The sequence below is a fragment of the Lissotriton vulgaris genome, chromosome 2_1 (assembly GCF_964263255.1).
Source record: "Lissotriton vulgaris chromosome 2_1, aLisVul1.2, whole genome shotgun sequence".
NCBI classification, from domain to species: Eukaryota; Metazoa; Chordata; class Amphibia; order Caudata; family Salamandridae; genus Lissotriton; species Lissotriton vulgaris.
This window is the reverse complement of record NC_141687.1, coordinates 326884439-326908107: the sequence shown is the minus strand read 5'-3', so window position 1 is coordinate 326908107 and position 23669 is coordinate 326884439. Positions and strand designations below refer to the sequence as shown.

At 51.9% G+C, this 23669-nt stretch overlaps 1 protein-coding gene across 20 annotated transcripts in view; it reads right to left on the bottom strand.

Moving 5' to 3' along the window:
* The window catches only part of NCOR1 (nuclear receptor corepressor 1), a 1907529-nt gene that overhangs the window by 860977 nt on the left and 1022883 nt on the right, over positions 1-23669 (bottom strand). For all 20 annotated transcript variants that reach the window (XM_086955042.1, XM_086955041.1, XM_086955040.1 and 17 more), the window contains one exon: positions 13876-14002. In XM_086955042.1, the coding sequence (XP_086811168.1) occupies positions 13876-14002 (127 nt within the window). The remainder of the gene's footprint in view (positions 1-13875; positions 14003-23669) is intronic.

Sequence of the window (23669 nt, the reverse complement as noted above, 5' to 3'; positions counted from 1 at the left end):
TCTGGGAGTCTGGTTCTTGTCAGGCTCTGGGCTCGGGCTCCGGCGGGAGGCGGCGGCAAAGCAGTCGTTGATTGCTGGATGGTGCCTGTGTTCACAGGGTGGCCACTCCTTGGCCACAAGGGAGATTCTTCAGTCTTCTGAGCAGCAGAACGTCGAAGGTCCAGAGTTTCTTTTTCTTGTAGTTGAATTTCAGGGTAATCTGCCGTCTTGGGACTCAGCTCCTACTTTTAAACCAATTCTAGGGGCTGGACTACCTACTAGGTCCCTCCTATGGGTGGAACCAGGAAGGGGGGTGGTTACACCACCTTTCCTTTGTCCAATTTCGTGCCAGAGGTGGGGCTGGAGTGCCCCAGCACCGGTTTGAACTGGACTATGCATGGGGACACCTTGTGTGCCCCGGGCATGTCTGATTCTATTCAGGCCTACCTAACCAAATACACAAAATCCTGTCTGGGGTGGTGCTAGCACCTCCCAAGGTAGGAAACCCTTTGTCCAAGCCTCCCTCGCTGGAAGGACTCCCAGCAGCAGGAGGTCAGACTTGTGTCTGTGGTGGCAGCATCCATTTTGTGATGCTGAGGCTCTGTTTAACTTTAACCGGGGTTCAGGTTCTGTACGTGTCGCACAAGTTACTACTTGTGTAACTTTATATATATGTAAGAGACATTAGTTAGTGATAGATTCCTTACCTTAGAATATCCCCAGGCGTCAGACTGGATCTGGAAACTTTTGCATAGCAGTACCCTTGCGCGTCGGTAGGCGCGTCTGCGGCTCCGCGTCCGTTGTCGGCGTCGTGGGCGCCGTGATGACGTCGTCGGAGTACTTAGACGCCACCTCCGCGTGCTGACGTCAGTTCTTAGACACAGCTTTTCCGCACCAGAAACGCAGAGCCATGCTAAAAACCAACCATGGTGCCAATGAAACTAGGGCCCTGAAAGGGGATGACCTTAACCCTAGATATCGGTTCGCAGAACGGGGAGGATGGGTGGGTCGGTAAGTAATCTATCACTAACTAATGTCTCTTACACAAGTAGTAACTTGTGCATCTGAAAGAGACACGTTAGTGATAGATTCCTTACCTTAGAATAGATACCCCAGCAATACCAACCCCGGTGGTGGGTCTGCGAACCAATAATCACACCAGAAAGTCCTGGAGGACGGAACGGCCAAAGAAGCCATCCCTCCGGACTTGACTGTCCAGGCAATAATGTTGTGCAAACGTGTGCAACGAGGCCCACGTAGCTGCCTGGCAAATGTCCTGCAAGGGCACACCTCGGCCCAAGGCAGTTGTAGCCGCTGTGGCTCGAGTGGAATGAGCCCTCAGCCCCACAGGGGGTTCCTTCTTAGCCAAGGAGTAACACGCCTGGCTACACAAGATGATCCACCGCGAGATGGTCCGCTTGTGCACCACTTTCCCCTTCTTAGCGCCCACGCAACCAACAAAGAGTTGGTCATCTACCCGGATCTGGAGTGTGCGATCCAAATAAAATTAGAGCGCACGTTTTGGGTCCAGACGGTGGAGCCTCTCTTCCTCTCTCTCGAGGGATGCGGAGGCGGAAAGAAGGTGGGCAGGGTGATAGATTGCCCAATGTGGAAGGCCGTGACTACCTTGGGTAGGAAAGAGGGCCTTGTCCGCAACACAACCTTGTTCGGATGGACTGAAAGGAAAGGAGGTTTACAGGATAGAGCCTGGAGCTAAGAAGCTAAGAAGCTAAGAAGGCGAAGAGGACAGTTGTGGAGTGGCTCGAAGGGAGCGCACATCAGAAATGTAAGAACCAAGTTCAAGTCCCACTGAGGCATCACAAAGGGCACAGGAGGGTACGTATGCGTGATGCCTTTCAGGAATCGATTAACGATAGGGGACTTGAACAAAGAAGGTTGATCAGGCAGCCTCAAAAAGGCTGAAAGAGCAGAAAGGTAGCCCTTGATAGTGCCCAGAGCAGAGCCCTGCCGGGCAAGAGAAAGAAGGAAGAGAAGAACCTCAGAAAGGGGGGCATTGAGGGGATCCACAGCCTTTGCTGTTTACCATGCCACAAATCTGTTCCACCTGCAGGCTTATACCGACTTTGTGGAGGGACACCTGGCTGCCAGAATGATGTTACAAACTTCAGGAGGCAAGTCAAATGGCCTCAACTGTCGCCGCTCAATCTCCAAGCATGGAGGTGGAGACTGGACAGGTTCGGGTGGAGTACTGTCCCCTGCTGCTGCGACAGAAGGTCCTCCTGAAGAGGCAGACGAACCGGGGGATCGACTGACATACTGAGTAGCTCGGGATACCAGTACCTTCGTGCCCAGTCCGGAGCCACAAGGATGACCGTCACAACTACGTGCTCCGGTTGGGGAAGGGAGAGGGATCTGCCGCTGACCCAATCGCGGTCCGCGAGCCACCACTGCAGCTGTCTCGCAGTGCCCTCCGAGATCAGGACATGGTCGGACAGGTTGCCCTGATGCTGGGCCCACTGAAACTTCAGGTCCAACTGCAGAACCCGCATCCACCACCAGCCGTGATGCACCAGAAGGATGCAGGAAGCCATCAGCCCCAGAAGCCGCAGCGTCAACCTGACCGAAACCAGGGATAAAGGCTGGAAGATTGGAATCAGAGCCTGTATATCCCGAACCCGCTGCTCGGGTGGGTAAACCCGAAACTGCGCCGAGTCGAGAACAGCTCCGATGAAAAGGAGCTTCTGAGAGGGACACAGGTGTGACTTCGGCACATTGATGGAGAATCCCAATTGGTGCAAGAGGTCTGCCGTTGTCTGGAGGTGGTTGACGACTGTCTGGGGCGAGCCCGCCTTCAACAACCAGTCGTCGAGGTAGGGGAAGACTGAGACCCCTAACCAGCGCAGATGAGCTGCGACCACCGCCGTCACCTTCGTGAACACCTGTGGGCCGCTGGTAAGGCCGAAGAGGAGCACGGTAAACTGAAAGTGCTCATGGCCTACCGTGAACCGCAGGTAACGCCGGTGGGCCGGCAGGTCGGGGATATGGAAATAAGCGTCCTGCAAGTCCAACGCTACCATCCAGTCTACTGGGTCCAGGGCAGCTAAGACCTGAGCCAGAGTCAGCATCTTGAACTTCTCCTTCTGGAGGAAGCCGTTGACGTTCCGTAGGTCCAAGATAGGGCGTAGGCCCCCTTTGCCCTTCTTGGGTACCAGAAAGTAGTGGGAGTAGCGACCACGTCCTACTTCTGGCCCAGGAACGCGCTCGATGGCCCCCCTGGCCAAGCGGGCCGAAACTTCCTGCAGAAGCCGCAAGTGATCCCCCGATACGCAGTGGTGTTGCGGTGGCATGGCTTGAGGGGTCGTCTCGAAGGGGAGGGAGTAGCCCCTCCGGACGATCTGCAGCACCCACCTGTCCGAAGTGACAGTGCGCCAGTGAGAGTGGTGATGGCAAACCCTGCACCCCACTGGCGTCACATGGGCCGAGAAGCACGGACTAGGAGGGTTTAGAGGTGGATGCTGCGGGGGAAGGTGTGGACTGGCCTCGCCGCTGTCCCCGACCGCCTCCACGGCTATTGCCACGGCGGCTACCGCGCTGGCTGTTAGCCTGCGGCGTGTGGCTGGCGGCACGTGTGGGGGCGCCCCTTCCTTGGCCACGAAAGGAGCGAAAGGCACTCGTTTTCTGGCGTGGGCCGAGAGGCCCAAGGACTTGCCCATTGCCCTGGAGTCCTTAAAGCGCTCAAGCGCGTGGTCTGCCTTGTCGCCAAAAAGGCGACTGCCATAGAACGGCATGTCCATCAGAGGTTTTGGACATATGCCAAGAAGTTGGCGGACCTCAACTAGGCGTGGAGTCTAACCGCCACCGTCGTTGCCATCGCTCTACCTAGTGAGTCAGTGGTATCCAGCCCACACCGGATGGAGTATTTTGCTGCATCCCGACCTTCCACAAGGGCTTGGCCGAGTTTGGCCCGTACCTCCAACGGACACTCCAGCAGCACTTCCGCAACTGTCTCCCACAGAGAGTGGGTGTAGGGGCCCAAGAGGCATGCGGTGTTGGAAGACCGCAGTCCCAGACTAAGGAAGAAGAAGATCATTTTCCCGTACTGCTCGTACCTCTTGGATTCCCTGTCCAGCAGAGCCAACGGGAATGCGGTCTGGGAATTGGAGGCCAGGATGACCAGACTCTCAAGGGAGGGGTGGGTGGACAGGAAACATGGGTCACCCGGGGCCGGGCGGTGGCGTCTGGCCTCGTTCCTATCTACGGGCGAACCCGTAGCGGGCCTGGACCAAGTGCACAAAAGAACGTCGGTCAAGGCCTCATTGAAAGGCAGCAGAGGCTCGGCCGAGCTTGACTGCGCCTTAAGGACCTCAGTGAGGAGGTTAGTCCTCACGGCCGCGACGGGGAGCACAAGGCCCAAGGCCTTGGAAGCCCTCGTCAACACCACACTATAGGTTGCCCCCTCCTCCGAAGCCACGGTAGGAGGGGAGACAAAACCAGTGTCTGGGAGGTGTCCAGGCCACTGGCCTCCCCAAGGTCTCCTGCCCAGTCCTGATGAGACTGACACTCCTTGGTCAGAAGGTCGTCAGACCCCTCCCAATCCTCATCACCCATCTCCTGATACTCAGGGTTGTCCATCAATGGGGCCTGTTCGTAGAAGTGAAACTCTCCAAATGCCATCGAAAGCGGCGCCCAGCTGTGCCGTTCCGACGCCAGAACAGGATCAAAGTGTAGGAGAGTAGGGTCTGCAATCCTATGGTCACCCCCGATTTTTTGCTTTTTGCTTCACTGGTTTACGACTTTCCCTGGCTGTGGGCCTGCTAATCAGACCCACAGCCTAGCTGTTCTCGCTCTAAATTGACAACCATGTACCTTAGGTGCATTTACCAATTGGTACTGGGCCACCTTATCAGTCCCAGTACAGCATACCTTATGTATCCAGGGCATAGGTGTACCCAGGGCCTACCAGGGGCTGAAGCATGTATTATGCCACCCCTGGCTGGCCATCTAAACAGACACAACTGGCTGCATGAAAGCTGGGGCAAGGTGGTGTAATCACCCTTTGCTTTAGATATAGTTCCCTATATCTAAACCTAAAATGGACACATATATTCCTATCAGTCACTCCTATGGCAGGCCTTATCAATCCTGAAGGCAGAGTGCTTGGAATTATGTGAGATGGTGCTCTGGCATGAGCTGAGCCCGTTTGCAGCTTGCGGAACCAAGTCCTAATAGCTGTTCCATGATAACGCGTACCATAGACTCTTAAGTGCATTATAATCCTCACGGTTATTTGCCAACTTTGGTATCGCTTTATCAAAACAAGTCGAGTAAGGTGTCATACGAATTGGAATACTAACCCCTCGCCAATTGTGGCGACGGGGTTAGCATTCCACCCTTCTAGAGGGACACGACATGTATGTAACTGTGAACCCCGGTTAAAGTTAACTCGAGCCTCAGCATCACAAAATGGATGCTGCCAACACAGACACAAGTCTGACCTCCTGCTGCTGGGAGTCCTTCCAGCGAGGAGGGCACGGACAAAGGGTTTCCTGTCAGGGGCGGTGCTAGCACCATCCCAGACAGGGTTTTGTGGATCCAGGTAGGCAGGGCTGAGAGGAAGGTGACTATAAGTGGCACCCCGATGCTCACTGTGCATATGCCGGCTCAAACCAGTTCCAGGGGCACCCCAGCCCCTGAGCTGGGGAGAGACCGGACAAAGGAGAGGGGTGTAACCACCCCCCTCCTGGTCCCACCCATGGGCAGGACCTAGTCGCGTGCCAGCCCCTTTTCTTAGGATAAAAGTAGGAGCGGGCCCCCTTCCCAAATTAGATAATCTTGAATCTTGAACTACTTTCCCCGAAAGGAACTCTTGACTTTCTCTGAAGACTCTCCCTTGTGGCTAAGGAGTAGCCACCCTGCACCCGCAGGCACCAACTAAGCATCGTGGTTTGCTGCACCTCCATCCTCCGGATCAAGACTGACCAGCTCGACGAGACCCGGATTCCCTGGCATCTCTGACCTCTACCTGCATCATCAGCTCAGCTGAGATTCGTGGGTGTGACGAGACCGGAGGGACCGGCCATCTTCAAAACCAGCACGACGCTTAACCAGCACGACCGCTGAGGGATCCTCGAGTGAGTGCACTGGGGTTTGAGAAGCCCCAACCCAGAGCAGCTCCAGCACCGAAGTCCAGCCCCCCAGCATCCACGAGATCTGCGTAGGGCCCTTCTGCTCTTTGCTGCTTGCCACGTTGTCCGGTCACTTGCCTGTTGGCTAGTGGCCCTCCTGACGACGTACCACAACGTTTTCACCGCTGGTCTGGTTGCTCCAGACTGGCCCTTGCTCCCTTCCAAAAGAGGAGCACCCCGGACCCTCCTGGTCCACTCCAGACGCCATCTTGACTCCACCGCATGGGCTTGCCTTTGCCAAGGCTTGTTGCTCCAATCCTGGTTCCAGCATCGCCGACAGCAGACACCCTCGTGGGACAGCTCGCACCTCCAGCCTGGTCGCCGACAACGCCTCCTAGCCCGTGTGACTGCAGAGTACAGCGTCGCCCACTCACCTGATCGCGGTGACCTCATCCGGTGCCATCCTGGTGCCCACACAATCCTTGGCTAGTGATTAAGAACTGAGTCCCCTCTGCTTTCAGGTCGTCTCCATCACCGATCCAGGCTTGGATCACACTGAACATCTTCACTGGTCGCCTGCCAGCAACAACTTCTTTCAGGCTCCATAGACTACAACGAGGATTCCCAACGTCTTTTGAACCCTATGCAGCCGCAGCCCCTGGGCTAGGTAACCCGAGCATTTCGGTGCTCCAACGCAGGTTCACTATCCAAGTGTCCAGATCCTTTTTCGTTTTAAGTCTACCTAGTCGGATTCGTCCGGAAACAGTAACTAAAGAAATACTAGCCTCCATAGACTTTGTCCTGCATCCTGCGTGAGAGTGCACACTCTGCACCCGATCTCCCTAGGCCTCCTACTCCTAACCTTAGAGTTCAGTAGTGTAGTCCTAGCGATCCTGAAGCCTCTGGATCGAGTTACTCACCTGCTAGTATTTCGCATTCCACTTTTAGTGTATATGGTTTTTTGTGCCCCTTGGGCATTTGTGTAAATTGTGCAACTTTTAGTATTTTCGTAAGAGTTTTGTATTGTGCTTAGCTCCCTGACTCATAAAGAGCTCAGGGTAGACTTGTTATAAATATACTTTATTTTCATAACAACTTGTGTGGTGTCCTTTCACTTGGTGTTCAAGGGGTATATGTGATGGTAAAACAGCTGGCTTAACACGCCCTATAGAGTTTAGCCTGAAGACTGCTTTTGTCCACGCTACTAGGATAGCTGGTCTATAAGGTTGACTTACAACCAATCATCAATAAGGGTGGTTTGGTATGATACACAGTGATCACTAGAATAGTGAGCACTATATATCAGGCCAACTTCTCACAATGGTGCTCTGGCATGAGCTGAGCCCGTTTGCAGCTTGCGGAACCAAGTCCTAATAGCTGTTCTATGATAACGCTATACCATATACTCTTAAGTGCATTATGAACCTCGCGGTCAAATGCTAACTTTGGCATAGCATTATCAAAACATGTCGAGTAAGGTGTCATACGAATTGGAATACTACCCCCTCGCCAATTCTGGCGACGGGGGTAGCATTCCACCCTTCTAGAGGGACACGAAATGTATGTAACTGTGAACCACGGTTAAAGTTAACTCGAGCCTCAGCATCACAAAATGGATGCTGCCACCACAGACACAAGTCTGACCTCCTGCTGCTGGGAGTCCTTCCAGCGAGGGAGGCTCGGACAAAGGGTTTCCTGCCTTGGGAGGTGCTAGTACCACCCCAGACAGGATTTTGTGTATTAGGTAGGACAGGGCTGAAAGGAATGAGACATGCCTGGGGCACACAAGGTGACCCTGTGCATACACCGGTCTGAACCAGTACCTGGGGCACTCCAGCCCCAGAGCTGGCACAAGACCGGACAAAGGAAAGGGGGTGTAACCACCCCCCTTCCTGGTCCCACCCAGAGGAGGGACCTAGTCGTAGTGCAGCCCCCTTTAGCTGAATAAAGGTAGGAGCTGGTCCCATTCCAGATTAGATTAATCTCGACAACTTCCACGAAGAACTCTTGCCTTTCGCCCTCCTGAATATCAGAAGACTGAAGAATCTCCCCTATGGTCAGGGAGTGACCATCCTGCTTCGCAGGCACCAACAAGCTCCTGTGCGGTTTGCTGCAAGTCCTTCTTTCCTGGAACCCGATGACCCAGCTCGACGAGACCCGGACCTCCAGACTCCTCTGACCTCTACCCACATCCACAGCACAGCTGGGACCCGTGGGTGCGACGAGCAACTTGGAGACGGCCATCTTGAAGAAACCTGAACAGCGCTTCCAGCACGACTGCCGAGGGATCCTCGAGTGAGTGCACTGGGGTCTGAGAAGCCCCACACCGACGCAGCTCCTGCATCAAAGACCAGCCCCCCAGCATCCACGTGATCTGCGTGGGGCCCCTTTGCCTGGTTGCTGCTTTTCCTGTTGTCTGGTCACTTGCCGGCTGGCTCGTGACATCTGAGACGACGACCCGAAGTGTTCAACACTGCTGGTCTGGTCCCCCAGACTGGCTCTTGCTTCCTTGTAAAAGAGAAGCACCCCGGACCCTCCTGGTCCGCACCAGACGCCATCTTTGTTCCACCGCGTGGTTTGCCCTGGCCAAGGCCTGTTGACCAGATCGACGATCCAACACTGCCAACAGCAGCAGACTACGTGGGACAGCTCGTGCCTCCAACCTGGTCGTGAAGAACAGCTCCTGGTCCGCGCAGCTACAGAGAGAAGCGTCCCCTCTCCCACCTGAAAGCGGCGACAGCATCTGGTTCCCTCGTGGTTCCAGCACCGTCACTGGCTAGTGACCGAGACTCTGTCCCCTTCCCTTTCAGGACTTCTTCCTAGTTCCATCCTTGGAACCACCGGACTCCTCCATCTGGCCGCCTGCCAGCAACTACTTGTTTCAGGCATCATCAGGATCATCGCAGCAAACCCGACACCACTTCAGCCCTATGCACCCGCAGCCTGTGGGTTAGGTAACTAAAGCTTCTAGGTGCTCAAGTCAGTGTTCACTATCCTAGTGTCCAGGTCCACTGTTTTTCCTCCATCCAGCCGGGTTCGTCCGGAATCCGTAACTCTTTAAACTGTAGCATCCATAGACGTTGGTACGCATCGCGCGTGAGAGTTTCCACTCTGCACGTGAGTCCCGTGGGCCTCCTGCTCCTTACTTACCTAGTCAGTAGCGTAGTCCCAGCGATCCTCCAGCCTCTGGATCTCCTTATAGTATTTTCCGTCCTCGCATTCCATTGTTTCCAGTATATGGTTTGTCGTGCCCCTAGGGCACTTTTGTAAATCGTGCAACTTAAACGTATTTTTCCTAAGAGTTTGTCATGTGCTTAGCCCTCTGACCTCATAAAGAGTTCAGAGGTGTATGTTAGTTAATAAATACTTGTTTATTTTCATAACAACCTGTGTGGTGTCCTTTCATGTGGTATTCAAGGGGTTATATGTGGTAAAACAGCTGGCTTCACATGCTAAAAGAGTTTAGCCTAAAGACTGCTTTGTCCATGCTACCATTAGGATAGCTGGTCTATAAGGTTGACTTACAACCAATCACCGTAAGGGTTGTTTGGACTGATACAAGGTGATCACTAGAACTAGTGAGCATCATATATCAGGCCAACTTCGAAGGAGGCATCGGGGCCAGCGCAGCCCGAGGAAACACCAGACGGACCGCCGCCGGGGGGGTCGTAAGGTCCACCGGTGATGATCTAGAGCCCGAAGAAGGTCCAGTGGGGTCCCGCGACACCGGGCCCGAAGGCGCCGGCGTCACCGGGACCGCTTGATCTTGCGGCGCCGGGCCCGAAGGCGCCGGCGGAGTCGGGACCGAGGGGCCCTGCGGCGCTGGGCCCGAAGGCGCCGGCGGCGTCTGGGCCGAAGCACCTGACGGCGTCGGGCCGAAGCACCCGACTGTGTCGGGGCCAAAGCCCCTGACCCGCTAGGGGCCCCAGACGGGTCCGCTGGGCCCGAAGGCGCCGCGGAGCCCTTCGGAGGAGAAAGGGACCTCATGGCCATGAGGAAGCGCTCAATTTCCTCCGGCGTCGCGTCTCGCCCGGGGACCGGAGGGTGTGGGGCGGGTCGCGACGCCCGCGACTCCGAAGGAGCCACGTGTGCGGTGTCACCCGAACCCACGGCGCATCACGCGAGCATCGGGGGGAGTCAGAAGAGCGATGACGCCTCTTCGACTTCTTGTGCTTCTTACCTGACGACGACTTCGACCCGGAGGAGTGGTGCCGACTCCCGGAGCTGTGGTGGCTCCGTCCCCGCGACCTGTCCCCGCGACCTGTCCCTCGACCTCCCGTGGGACTGGGACCTCACGCGGCGCGGGCCGACTGCCGGAGTTCGAGTCGCCTGCGGGACCGCTCCCGCCTGGCTTTCGAAAGAGGGCCCGGCAGTCGGAGCAGGCCTTGTCGTCGTGGTCGACGCCTAGACAAGTTAGGCACAGGTGGTGAGGATCCGTGACCGACATCGTGCGGTCGCAATCCTCGCAGTGCTTGAAACCAGGCATCCCTACGGCACCGATCGGAGTCGCAAGACTTCGAGAAATGATCAAAAATGATCCCAAAAAGTTAGTCAAAAATTGACTAGGGTTACTGCTTTTTCCAGATCTGCGCTGGCTGGTGCGAAAAAAAGAAGAACTTACGTCTGCACGCGGAGGCGGCGTCTAAATACTCCGACGACATCATCACGGCGCCCACGCCGGACGTGGAGCTGCAGACGACGCCTACCGATGCGCAAGGGTACTGCTACGCAAAAGTTTCCGGATCCAGTCTGACGCCTGGGGATATTCTAAGGTAAGGAATCTATCACTAACGTGTCTCTTTCAGATGTGTCCCTCTAGAAGGGTGGAATGCTACCCCCGTCGCCAGAATTGGCGAGGGGGTAGTATTCCAATTCGTATGACACCTTACTCGACATGTTTTGATAATGTCAAACCAGAGTTAGCATTTAACCGCGAGGGTCATAATGCACTTAAGAGTATATGGTATGAAGCTATCTGGAAACAGCTAAAGGACATGGTTCAGAAAGCTGCAGACAGGCTCAGCTCATGCTAGTGCACCATCTCACACAGTCAGTCAAATACACTTTATTTGATTTATAAAAATCATAAAAGGCATAAAAACATTTATATACACATATAAAAATATTTGATACATTTACAACATGTGCAATACATTGGGTCAAAAAGATAGGATTACATAAATTATGTGATTAAAAGTTCAGTGCGTCACAAATCGTGGCGCATTGGTTAATTTTATCCTAGATGCCGCCACTAGGAAGTTAGCCTCACAAAGTATGATGCGGTCGCTGCTCAGAGACTGGAGGAAAACTAATGCTGGCCTCACTTGCGTAAAGCCAGCCTCCTTCATAATGGGCAGCAAGTATTTATTTCTGATATCCGAGAAATGCCCGCAAAACATAATAAAATGCATTGTGTCTTGGGTTGAAAATTGGTCACAAGTGCAGGGTGTGGCTATAACTGGTTTGACCCAGGTTGGATATTTGCCCAAATAAAAATGAATCAAATTAAATCTAAACGTAACCCATAAAAACCTATGAAATGGCTTTGTGACAGTCATAAGGTATTGCTCGAGTGAGGTAGAGCCTAATAGCATATAGTGAGATCTAACTGTGGGTTTCAACAATTCCCTTTCCTCCTGGGCTAGTCTGGCCCTTTCCATAAAGTGCTTTTTAACCAGGTTCACATCCACCTTCCTAATACAAGATGGTAATAGGAAAAGATCCGGGCGTCCCAGCTGTTCAAAGGACTTACTCAAATAATCCAACCAAGGCACTTTTTTGGAATGGTCTAAAGACATTACGTCTGCTAACATCGCGTGATTAAGGGTTAGTTCCTTGTTAAGCTAAATCTTAAGACCGAATATTAACGGCAACATAGTCCAAGCCCACCTCCGCATGGATCGAAAAAGTCGGGGTCGACTGGGGCACAGACTGCAAGGAACGCAAAAACCTGTTTTCTACCCTCTGGATTGTCTCTAGGTGTACGTAGCCCCATAAGGCTGACCCATACATCGCGATTGAGATGCATTTAGCATTATAGATTTTTAACAGAGCCTCCATCTGCCTGGCCCCCAGCCTTTTTGTGAATCCCATGAGTGCTGCAGTTGATCTAGCCACTGATAAGCTCTTTACTCTTACGTGGGGCCCCCACTAGCCCCTCTTGTCAAAGAGCACCCCCAGGTATGGGAACACTGCCACTCTAGTATCCACTTCACCTTTGCATTTAAAACATTTTTGCGGTTTGCCCCTATTCCTATGGAATCCAACCACCATGGTATGTGATTTGTTAGCATTCACTTTTAGGTCTAGCCTATCCATAAATGCCCCAAAGGCATCCAGTAAATGCTGCAGACCCTTGCCAGTGCGGGCTATGAGGACAGCGTATAGCAGAGCAGGGATCTCACACATAACCAAGCACTCTGCCTCCAGGATCGATAAGGCCTGCCATAGGAGTGACTTATAGGTTACTGTGTGCCCTTGTATGTATTATAGAGATACTATACCTTAAGCAAAGGGTGATTACACCAACTTGCGCCCCAGCTGTGGGATCAGCCAGTTGTGTCAAATAGTAAGGCCAGGCCACGGGTGGCACAATACATGCTGCAGCCCCTGGTAGGCCTTGGATGCACCTATGCCCTGGGTACCTAGGGTACACTGTACAGGGGCTCACAAGGTGATCCATGTTCCAATTGGTAAGCACCTAAAGTGCCTTGGCATAAATTTAGAGAGAGAACAGCAGGCTGTGGGTCTGATTGGCAGGCCCACAGCCACATTAAGTTATAAACCAGTGAAGCAAAAAGCAAACATTTGGGGTGACCATAGGATAGCAGACCCTACTCTCCTACACATGGTCTCTCAGAACACTTGGATCTGCCTTGATGACAGAGACTTTCACAGAAACTCAGGATCCAGTCTTGCAACTTATCCTAAAATAACCTAAGTCGACTGGCTTCAGGAGCAATAACTGGAGGTATAATGACACCCTAGAACCTTCTCAGGAATATAAAAGTGGCAGGAAGAGTCCCGCTTAGATTTTATGGTTTTTTTCTTCAACTTACCCCATGACTTGGAGCATGACGACGATAGTCCTCTGGATTAACTTCTGGAACAGGACCAATTTAGATGAGGAATATAACGGTGCTTAGCAAAGGCGTTTCGCATTGTCGTGCCATGTGGCCTAAAGGCTCATCAACACACAGTCACTCCAGCCTTCGAGTTGTGATTTGGCCCCAGGCACAACAGGCAAACCGGATGAGGATCAGTCAGTGACAGCTCCTTGCATTGCAACAGTCCTTGCAAAGTTTAAAGCTGGTGGTATTGAGATGTGACGCACTGTAATTTTTTGAGGTAAAAAAAGTCTCAAAGAGACAACCGGTAGCTCGGGATCAGAATGTAAGGAAATTATGTCATCATGCGGGAATGGAGCCTATTTAAGCTCCGCACGTCATTCCCAAAATAAAACTGCATCATTCCAGGACTGTGTGGTGTCACCTATTGGCACAAAAGTTTCTGGATCCAGTTTAAAGTCTGGGGCATAGTCAAAAGGTGAGGAATCAGCGCTTGGAAATACCTCTAAGAATTCAAATGTAACTGTTAGCTTTAAAGGAGGTCTTTGACAATTCATTAACCACTTTAGCTTAAGATTGCATGCATATGAGGTGACTTTCACAGAACTGAACCATATTTTAGGCAGCATTTTTCACATTTGAGTCTATTAAGTGACGCATGCAAACAGAAGATAGAAATATTCTGGAACCAGTGGGGGTGTATTTGTAGAATAACAAAGGATGCTCAGCCAGTCAGCACATACCATGGGAGGGATGATGGCAGCTCGATGGTGGAGCTGCTGCAGATCCATCGGCACTTGCTTCATAGAAGGCCCAAGAAGGACACTCCCAGGGGGGTTCAAGAGCGAGGGCTTGGACTCCATAAAAACCCTAGTGAGAAAAAACGAAATGTAAGCATTCAGAAAACATGTATCCTTGCAGACTATTAGTGATTTTTTTATTAGTTAGTAGGGTGAACTTACGCAGTGAGAGGCGAGTAGAAAGCAAATAAGAAAACAGGCTAATGATTGAGTGGTGGTGTAAAATGCAATTCTCATCAGCAGATTTGCTACTTGCCAGCAATTCGGATTATGAAGTGTGTATAGATCGGTGGGGACTCTGAATAACTCCGATTCGTGTAAATATAGGGAAACGAACGGCAACTTGCTCAACCAACGGAATCCCACTGGCACACTAACAATTTGGATATAGGAATGGAAAATGTAAGAAAATAGGGTTTATTATATGGTGTGGTAGAGCAACCTCACAGTGTAATACATCTACCAACCCCTTTAGGATACTAAGATTTCATCTGTCAAGCCCTTAGCTGAACCCAAGTTAACTGTGGCCCGGAGCAGCAAGGCTTACAAAGAGCAACAAGTTTTTAGCATTGAAATAGCATCAAAATAATTGAAGAAATCAACAACACTTGAAAGAATGTATTTGTATAAGATTTTAGATACTAGAACGAAGGAATGCGTTACTTACCTGTAACTGCAGTTATCCAGTATTGGTATCTTTCTTAGATTCACATGCCTGAATCATTCCCCGTCGTCGGGATGGGAGTCCCCGGTACATAAATAAAGTAATGTCACATAGACCTATATACATAGTAATGGGCCAGAGGCCTCTCATTAGTAACATATTCCGGTCCTTTTGTGAAAAGGACCAAACTTTGGACAAGAGCCAATCGGCTATCACCACCCTCTAGAACCATCCTGGAAGGAGCTCTAGTTCCTCAGAATTTCTTAAGCACAGTGCTAAGTAGCATATTACTGAGAGAACTAAGGTGAGCCCTTCCAGGGGAGGCGGGTGGGTTGCATGTGAATCTATGAAAGATACCAATACTGGATAACTGCAGTTACATGTAAGTAACGCATTCCTTATCCAGTATTAGGGGTATCTTTCATAGATCCACATGCCTGAATCAGAGTAGCGAGCAATAACAAGCACATTTAGAATGGTACAACATCAAATCTCACTAGATAATAACATATCAATTGTGAAATGCAAAAGGTACCAAAATGTGCAAGTAGACAGTAGGAAGGTGGGATGAAAGAAAAGGCTAACCTCTAGTGAAATAGATGACGGAGCACAGCTTGTCCCACTACTGCATCTTTCATAAGTTCAGTATCCAAGCAGTAGCGCCTGGTGAACGTATGCGGCGTCTTCCATGTCGCCGCTTTGCAGATGTGAGTAATGGGCACTACAGCAAAGAGCACCATGGAGGTTGAGACTGCTCTAGTGGAATGAGCACGAACCTGTCCTGCTTGCTGACGACAAAGCAATAGTCGAAGAGATCCAATGTGAAATGCTCTGCTTAGTCAAGGGAAGACCTTTCCTAGGTCTGCTAAAAGCAACAAAGAGTTGGTTAGATTTTCAAAATGTCTGTGTTCTGAGAATGTAGAATTTAAGACAGCGTTTGAGATCAAGAGAGTGGAGAGACCTCTCTGCTGCAGAATGTGGATTCGGGAAGAAAGAGCGCAGGACTATAGGCTCATTAAGGTGAAAGTCAGATGGGACCTTTGGAATAAATTTAGGATTAGTCCTTAGAATCACTCTGTCATGTTTGAATTGGAGGAATGGGTCTTGAATTGAGAAGGCTTGGAGTTCGCTTACTCATCTCGCCGAGGTAAGCACCAGTAAAAGTGCTGTTTTCCAGGAAAGATATTTGATATCAGCTTCGTGTATCGGCTCAAAGGGATGTTTCATTAATTGAGTAAGCACAATGTTCAGCTGCCAGGCAGGCGGTAAAGTCTTCACCGGAGGGAACGTTCTGAACATGCCTTTAAGAAACATTTTTATGAGTATACTGGACCAGAGGGAAGCACCAGTCGAGGAATGCCTGAAAAGAGATATGGCAGCCAGGTGCACTTTTATTGAAGCATGAGCAAGACCGAAGTTTGCCAAATGTAGAAGGTAAGTCAAAATCTGTGCAGGTGACTAAGAAAAAGTATGTACTTTCTTTCATTGGCACCATATGCAGAATCTTTTCCATTTCAGGGAATATGTTTTGTTGGTACTGGCAGCCCGAGCTCGGTGTAGAACAGCTCTGCAATCTGGTGGGATGTCTAAGTTCAGGAATTCTCTAAACTCAGGAGTCAAGCCGATAATTTGAGAGATGCTGGATTCGGATGCTGGACTTGTACTTGGTTCATTGTGAGAAGATTGGCGACTGGATTCAATGGGATCGGCGGTTCCAGCGATAAGAGATGAAGCTCCATAAACCAGTGTTGGCGCGGCCAAATGCAAATGCTACTTACCAGTATGCATCTGTTCTTGGCATGTAGGGCTGCTGACATTCATATCTGTGCATAGATCGCCGCCTAGTGTTGGGTCCGGATGATTGCACATTGTTGTCCTGGAAGAGTCTTCGAAGTATCACGAGATAGGTGGCTCCTCCCCTGGGCTACAGTGCGCATGGGCATCGACTCCATCCCCAGATTGTTTTTAGCCATTGTGGCCGAGATGGAGTGAACTTTGTGAGTGAGGACCGTGGCATGAAATGCATGTAAATACTGCAGCTGCTACAGGCGCCGGGGAGGAGGGCGGGCGATATGAATGTCAGCAGCCCTTCATGCCAAGAACAGATGCATACTGGTAAGTAGCATTTGCAGTTCGAGGCATGTGGGCTGCTGAATTCATATCTGTGCATAGAATACATAGCAGTCCCTCCATTAGCGGCGGCCGCCCGTGCCAGCTGCAGCAGTTTGGAAAAGTGTCTTGAGAACAGCCTGCCCTACAGCTGCCTGCTGTTTAGAGTGCACGTCTACACAGTAATGTTTTGTAAATGTATGTGTGGTAGACCATGTGGATGCTCTACATATGTCCTCTAAGGGAATGTTTCCAAGGAAGGCCATAGAGGCCCCCAGCTTTCTGGTGGAGTGGGCTCTTGGTGGAATTGTAAGAGTACGTTTAGCTTTTGCATAACAGATCTGAATACATTTCACAATCCACCTAGCAATACCAGCCTTCGAAATAGCGTTACCTTTGTGGTGTGACGCAAAGGCAACGAAAAGCTGCTTAGTCTTTCTAAAATCTTTGGTTCTGTCAATGTAATACATTAGTGCCCTCTTGACGTCAAGGGTGTGGAGCCTCCGCTCTGCCAGTGACTCAGGATTTTGGAAAAACACTGGCAACTCAATTGTTTGGTTTATGTGGAATTGAGACACAACCTTGGGTAGAAATTTAGGATTAGTGCGGAGCACTACCCTGTTCGCATGGACCTGGAAGAAAGGTTCCTGAATTGTGAGGGCCTGCAGCTCACTAACCCTCCGTAGCGATGTAATTGCTACTAGGAAAGCCGCTTTCCAAGTCAAGAATGGAAGTTCGCAGGAATGTAGTGGCTCAAAGGGAGGACCCATCAGCCTTGTAAGAACCACATTGAGGTTCCATTCTGGAGCTGGAGGGGTCCGTGGTGGAATGACCCTTTTGAGTCCTTCCAGAAAAGCTTTGATAGCAGGCACCTTGAAAAGTGAAAGGTGCTGTCTATTCTGTAGGTATGCGGCCATCGCAGACAGGTGAATGCGGACGGAAGTATATGCCAAATTACACTGGTACAGATGAAACAGGTAACAGATGATGTTCTGAATGGAAGCATCTAGTGGATTGATGTTGTGGTTTGCACAATAAATGACAAACCGCTTCCATTTGGCCGCATAACAGGCTCTAGTAGTGGGCTTTCTTGCCTCCCGAATGATGTCCATGCAATTCGGAGGAAGGTTAAGGTAGCCAAACTCTAGGACTTCAGGAGCCAGATCGCCAGGTTGAGCTGTTGCGGATCTGGGTGCTGAATGTCGCCATGGCTCTGCGTCAGAAGGCTGGGTGTGAGGCGAAGCCTTTGATGCGGTACCACGGACAGTTCCAGAAACGTGGTGTACCATGGTTGGCGAGCCCACGTTGGAGCAACCAGGATGAGGGTCATCGAGTGCTGCCTGAGCTTGCGTGCCACCAGCGGTATCAGGGGTGCTGGGGGAAAAGCGTACGCAAATTTGCCTGACCAGTTCATCCATATCGCATTGCCCTGCGATTGCGGGTGTGGGAACCTGGCGGCGAAGCTTTGGCATTTTGCGTTCTCCCTTGTGGCGAACAGGTCTATTTCTGGATGACCCCATGTCTGAAAGTACGGCTGGAGTACTGATGGGTGTATCTCCCACTCGTGCATCTGGTGGCTGTGCCTGCTGAGCAGGTCCGCCATCTGGTTGTCCTTGCCTGGGAGGTGTTCTGCCATGAGAAAGATGTTCCTCTGAATGGCCCACTTCCACATGCTCTGAGCCAGATGAGACAGCTGTGGAGAGTGTGTCCCTCCCTGTTTCTGAATGTAGTACATGGCCGTCATGTTGTCCATCCGGATCAACACGACCTTGTTGCACAGATGTACTTTGAACGCCTTTAAGGCCATGAAGATTGCCATCAGTTCCAACACATTGATGTGCATCTTCTTTTGCTGTAATGTCCATAGTCCCTGCACTGTGTAGTGGAGTACATGCGCTCCCCAACCCTGGAGAGAAGCGTCCGTCGTCAGGATAATCTGTGAAACAGGCTCCTGGAACGGTCGGCCCTTGCAAAGGTTTTGTGGATTCCACCAATGCAGAGAGTTGTATGCCCGACCGCTCACCAACACTAGGTCTTTCAATTGCCCATGAGCCTGAGTCCACTGACGTGCTAAGCACTCCTGAAGCGGGCGCATATGTAGTCTCGCGTGCGGGACAATGGAGATGCAGGAGGCCATCATGCCGATCAACTGCATGAACACTCGTGCTGGAAGTGAGTGTTGAGGTCTGAATTTTTGAATCAGCGATAGAATGCTGTTGATCCTCACTGAATTTGGCTGTGCTGTAGCCACCAGAGTGTTTATGGTCGCGCCCAGATACTGCCGTATGTGAGCGGGCTGGAGATGAGACTTTGGGTAATTCAGTGAGAATCCCAGATCGTGCAGAAGGTGAATGGTTTGGGACACGTGGTCGGCGCACTGTCTGTGCGACTTTGCTTGAATGAGCCAGTCGTCCAGATAGGGGTATACGTGGATGTTCTGACGTCTTAGATGCGCCGCCACTGTCGCCAGGCACTTTGTGAAGACCCTGGGCGCCGTGGTGACCCCAAAGGGCAGAACCTTGAATTGGTAGTGCTGGTCTTGAATGGTGAACCTTAGATACTTTCTGTGTGAAGGATGCAGGGGAATGTGAAAATATGCATCCTTGAGGTCCAGAGTTGCCAGGAAGTCCCCTTGCTGAAGCAGTGGGAGAACCTGTTGCAGAGTAAGCATATGAAAATGCTCTGACAGAATGTACATGTTGAGAGGTCTGAGGTCCAGGATGGGCCTGAGAGATCTGTCCTTTTTTGGGATTAGAAAGTACAAGGAGTAAACCCCTGTTCCCCTTTCCTGCAGTGGAACGAGCTCTATTGCCCCTTTTTGCAGCATGACCTGAACTTCTTGCTGCAACAAGTGCAAGTGCTCGCCGGACATAGGACGGTTTTTTGGAGGTATGTTTGGTGGGATGGAAGTGAGTTGCAGACAATAACCGTACTGAATAAGAGATTTGACCCACCTGTCCGTGGTGATGGACCTCCACACGGGCAGGAACTGCTGGAGTCTCCCCCAGACCGGTGTTGTGTGGTCGGGGGGCAGTGACAAGGCGTCACTGTTTGCTGGCGGTGGAGGACCTGGAGCTGTTATTTCCACGTCCTCTGCCCTTGACGTTGTTGCCACGGTATCCACCCCTACCCTTGTTGGTATATGAGGTTTGGGTGTTAGTCTTATAGAATTGTGCGGATTGTGACGCTTGACCCCTTGAGGTGCCTCTGTTATTGGAGCGGCGAAAGGAACCACCCCGAAACTGCTGGGACTGAAGGGCACCCATAGATTTAGCGGTGTCAGTGTCCTTCTTTATCTTTTCGAGTGTGGCATCTACTTCAGGTCCAAACAGGTGGTCTGGATTTACTGTTTGGTTGAGGATGGTGGTCTGAATGTCTGGTTTAAAGCCTGATATTCTGAGCCATGGGTGCCGGCGCAGCAGAACGCTAGTATTTATCGCTCGCGAGGCGGTATCAGCCACATCTAGAGCACACTTGATGGAGGCATTGGTAATGAATTTACCCTCCTGAATCAGCATTTCTGCACCCTCCTTATACTGATCTGGCAAGTGCTGTAGAAGTGTTTCTAGGGTGTCATAGTGTGCCCTATCGTAGCGTGCAAGTAACGCCTGCGTGTTTGATATGCGCCATATATTGGCAGCCTGCGCAGCAATACGTTTCCCTGATGCCTCAAACACCTTTGATTCTTTGTCAGGGGGAGGAGCATCACCCGTGGTCTGTGAATTGGCTCGTTTACGTGCGTTGGAGACAACCAAAGAGTCCAGTGGCAACTGTCCCTTGATGTATGTTGAGTCAGTGGGCGCTGCCTTGTATTTTTTATCAATGCGAGGATTAATGACTCTTGCCCGGGTGGGCTCCTTGAAAACCTCTGGCGCATGCTTTAGCACACCTTTGAGCATTGGCAATGTCTTGACGGTCTTTTCAGCCACGGAGAAAGTGTCGAAAAGAAAAATCGACATCCACTGGGTCGGCGTGGAGGTCGACATCATGGTTGGCCGCAGCTCTTTCAATCAAAGCGTTGAAGGCTGCAGAGTCCTCCGTTGGTTAAGTTTTTGCAGCAAAAAGCTGCGGCTCGTGTCCCGACTGAGGGTCCTCGGGGTCGCCTCCCGCAGACCATGGCTCATGGACATCCTCTGGGTCCGAGTATGCTGGATAATTATACTCGTCCTCCTCGTCTCCGTCACCCTCCCCAGCGTTAGAGTGAGTGGGTGAGAGGTCCAGACCCTGTGGAGATGTCGGCTCCATAGGGGCAGATGCACCGGCAGAGTCCAACTTCTTTTTAAGGGGAATATGGAAATGTTCCAACGCAGGCTCCGGAGTGATTTTCCTCTTGAGGAGAGAGAGCTTGCCTGTGTTGGCGTCGATGATGACCTCTCGACGCTCCTCTTCTGCCAGTGGTTGATGCCGTGTCTTCGGCACCACCAATTGTGCCTTTGGCGTTGAAACCAGCTTTAAAGGCACCCCGGCTCCATGTTTCGGAGCGAAGGCCTTCGGCGCCGTTCTCGGCGGTAGCGTGAAGTGAATCGGCTTCTGCGCCTTTGCCGGCTTCTGTGGAGGCTTGTGCGGCACAGCGTCCTTTGGCTCGGTCGCCGCGGCTTCCTCCCGAATCCGCTGCAGGGACTCCGAGACCTTCTTGGTGAGGGATGGGGAGGGCCGGATCGGCTCGAGCGAGTCCTCCGAGTCCGGATTTGGGTCGGCGACCAACACAGCCGTCTTCGGAGCCGACGCGGCACCTGCCTTCGCCTTATCGACTGGGATTGGTGCAGTCATAGGCTTAGGGTCGTCCTGACGCTTCTTCGGGGCCTTCTTGTGGTCATCGACCTTCTTGGCGTCGACGTGACTCTTTAGAGCGTCGACCAGCTTCGGCGTCGCCGCCGCCGCGTCGGGGGTCTTAGCCTTAGGCTTCGGCACCGTGGTCTTCGGATCGGCCATTTTGGCGTGGCTCTTAGGCTCGACAGCCATTTTGGATTTCTTCGGCGCCGAGGTCTCCGGCGCCTTTGACCCAACCAGTGCGACTTGCACTTTCGGTTTCGATCCTGATGGTGTTGACCCCGATGGCTTCACTTTCGGTTTCTGGACCGGGAGTGGCGCATCACCAATGTCCGTGGCCGGGCCAGGAGGCGGGGCCGTGGGACGAGTATTAAGGTCTTGGGTAAGGCCCGAAGGCGATCCCTCGACCTGGGCCTTATGATGGGGATTGACCCCGGAGTCAGTCTGAGGATGCTCCTCCTCTGAGCTATCCTCCACGGTGGCAATGGCCCCGTCGTCGTCCCCTACCTCCTCGACGACTTCTTCGAACTCTTCGTCTCCCGCGTCGTAGTCTTTTTCGCCCTCCGACGCCGGGTTAGAGTCCGAAACATGTAGGATGGTGTCGTCTTCAACATCCTCTTCAAAGATGTTTGCTGGTGGGGGTGCCGAACTCTGGGCCTGCAGTCTTGCGGCCCGGCGTAGCTTGAGAGTCTTCTTCGACCGGAACTTGGAGCAGGCCATACACTTGGCCTCGTCGTGGTCCGGCGACAAGCACTTGTTGCACACCGGGTGCACGTCGATGTGCGGGTACTTTGAGGCACACACTGGGCACCTCTTAAATGGACTTCGTTCCATGTTGAAGTAGTCTGGAGCGTCGTGTAGGCCCGTCCGCGCCGACAGCACGCGGAAGGGCAGCAGTTGATCGGAGCCGATGAATAACCAACCCGACCGATAACAATACCGACGCGAGATCCTAAAGACCTTTTGGTCTCAAGTAAGGAAAGTTAAACAACTATCGATTCCGACAGAGGGAACCGAAACACATCCGAACCCAATGGCGGAAAAAAACAATCTGGGGATGGAGTCGATGCCCATGCGCACTGTAGTCCAGGGGAGGAGCCACCTATCTCGTGATACTTCGAAGACTCTTCCAGGACAACAATGTGCAATCATCCGGACCCAACACTAGGCGGCGATCTATGCACAGATATGAATTCAGCAGCCCACATGCCTCGAACCTGGAGCTATCAAGATATGGGTACAATGTTCCGCCTTCAACTTCCGGAGAACCCTGGGAATAAGGAGAAATGGAGGAAATGCGTATGCAAAAACGTTGAACCATGCGATCGAAAATGCATTTTCTAGAGATCCCTTCTGGGGACGCCAGCTTGCGTAATGTTGGCATTTGCCGTTGTGTCTGGTTGCGAAAAGGTCCAGGTGAGGCGTGCCCCATTGGGAGAAGATGTGACTGAGAAGCTGCTGATTCAACTCCCACTCGTGGCACACAGAGGGCAGAGAACGGGTCCCCCCTTGTTTGTTTATATAATGCATTGTTGTGGTATTGTCTGTCCTCACAAGCACTGGGGAATTTTTGATCCGAGGAAGGAATGCTCGAAACGCCAGGTAAACTGCTCGTAACTCGAGAAGGTTTATGTGCAGATGTCGCTCGGAAGGGGACCACTGTACGTTGATTCCGAGTTCTTGGAGGAACGCACCCCAACCTTCCAGAGACACATCTGTTATGATATGCGGAGAAACTGGAAGCAGGAAAGGCAAACCTCGCAAAAGGTTCTGCGGGTGAATCCACCACTGTAGAGCTTTCACCATGGGAGGAGTCACCCGGATGACATCGACGAATGATCCTGTACAATGAATCCATTGAGTGGACAGCGCTTCCTGAAGAGGGCGCATGTGAAGACAGCAGTGTGGAACTAACAGGATGCAAGAAGACATCATCCCCAGCAGGGACTTGCAAAGGCACACCGTGAGGGATCTTCTGGTTTGTATGCGGGCCGCTAAGGATGTCAGCTTGGATTGACGCTCCTGCGATGGAAATGCTTTCTTCTGTGCCATATCGAGGACAGCGCCTAGGAAAGTGAGACTCTGGGAAAGTTGAAGGACGGATTTGTCTCGATTGAGAGTGAGTCCCAAATCATTGAAAAGTTGAAGACAGGCGCTGGAGGATTTGGTCACGCCTGCAAAAGAAGGCGCCTTG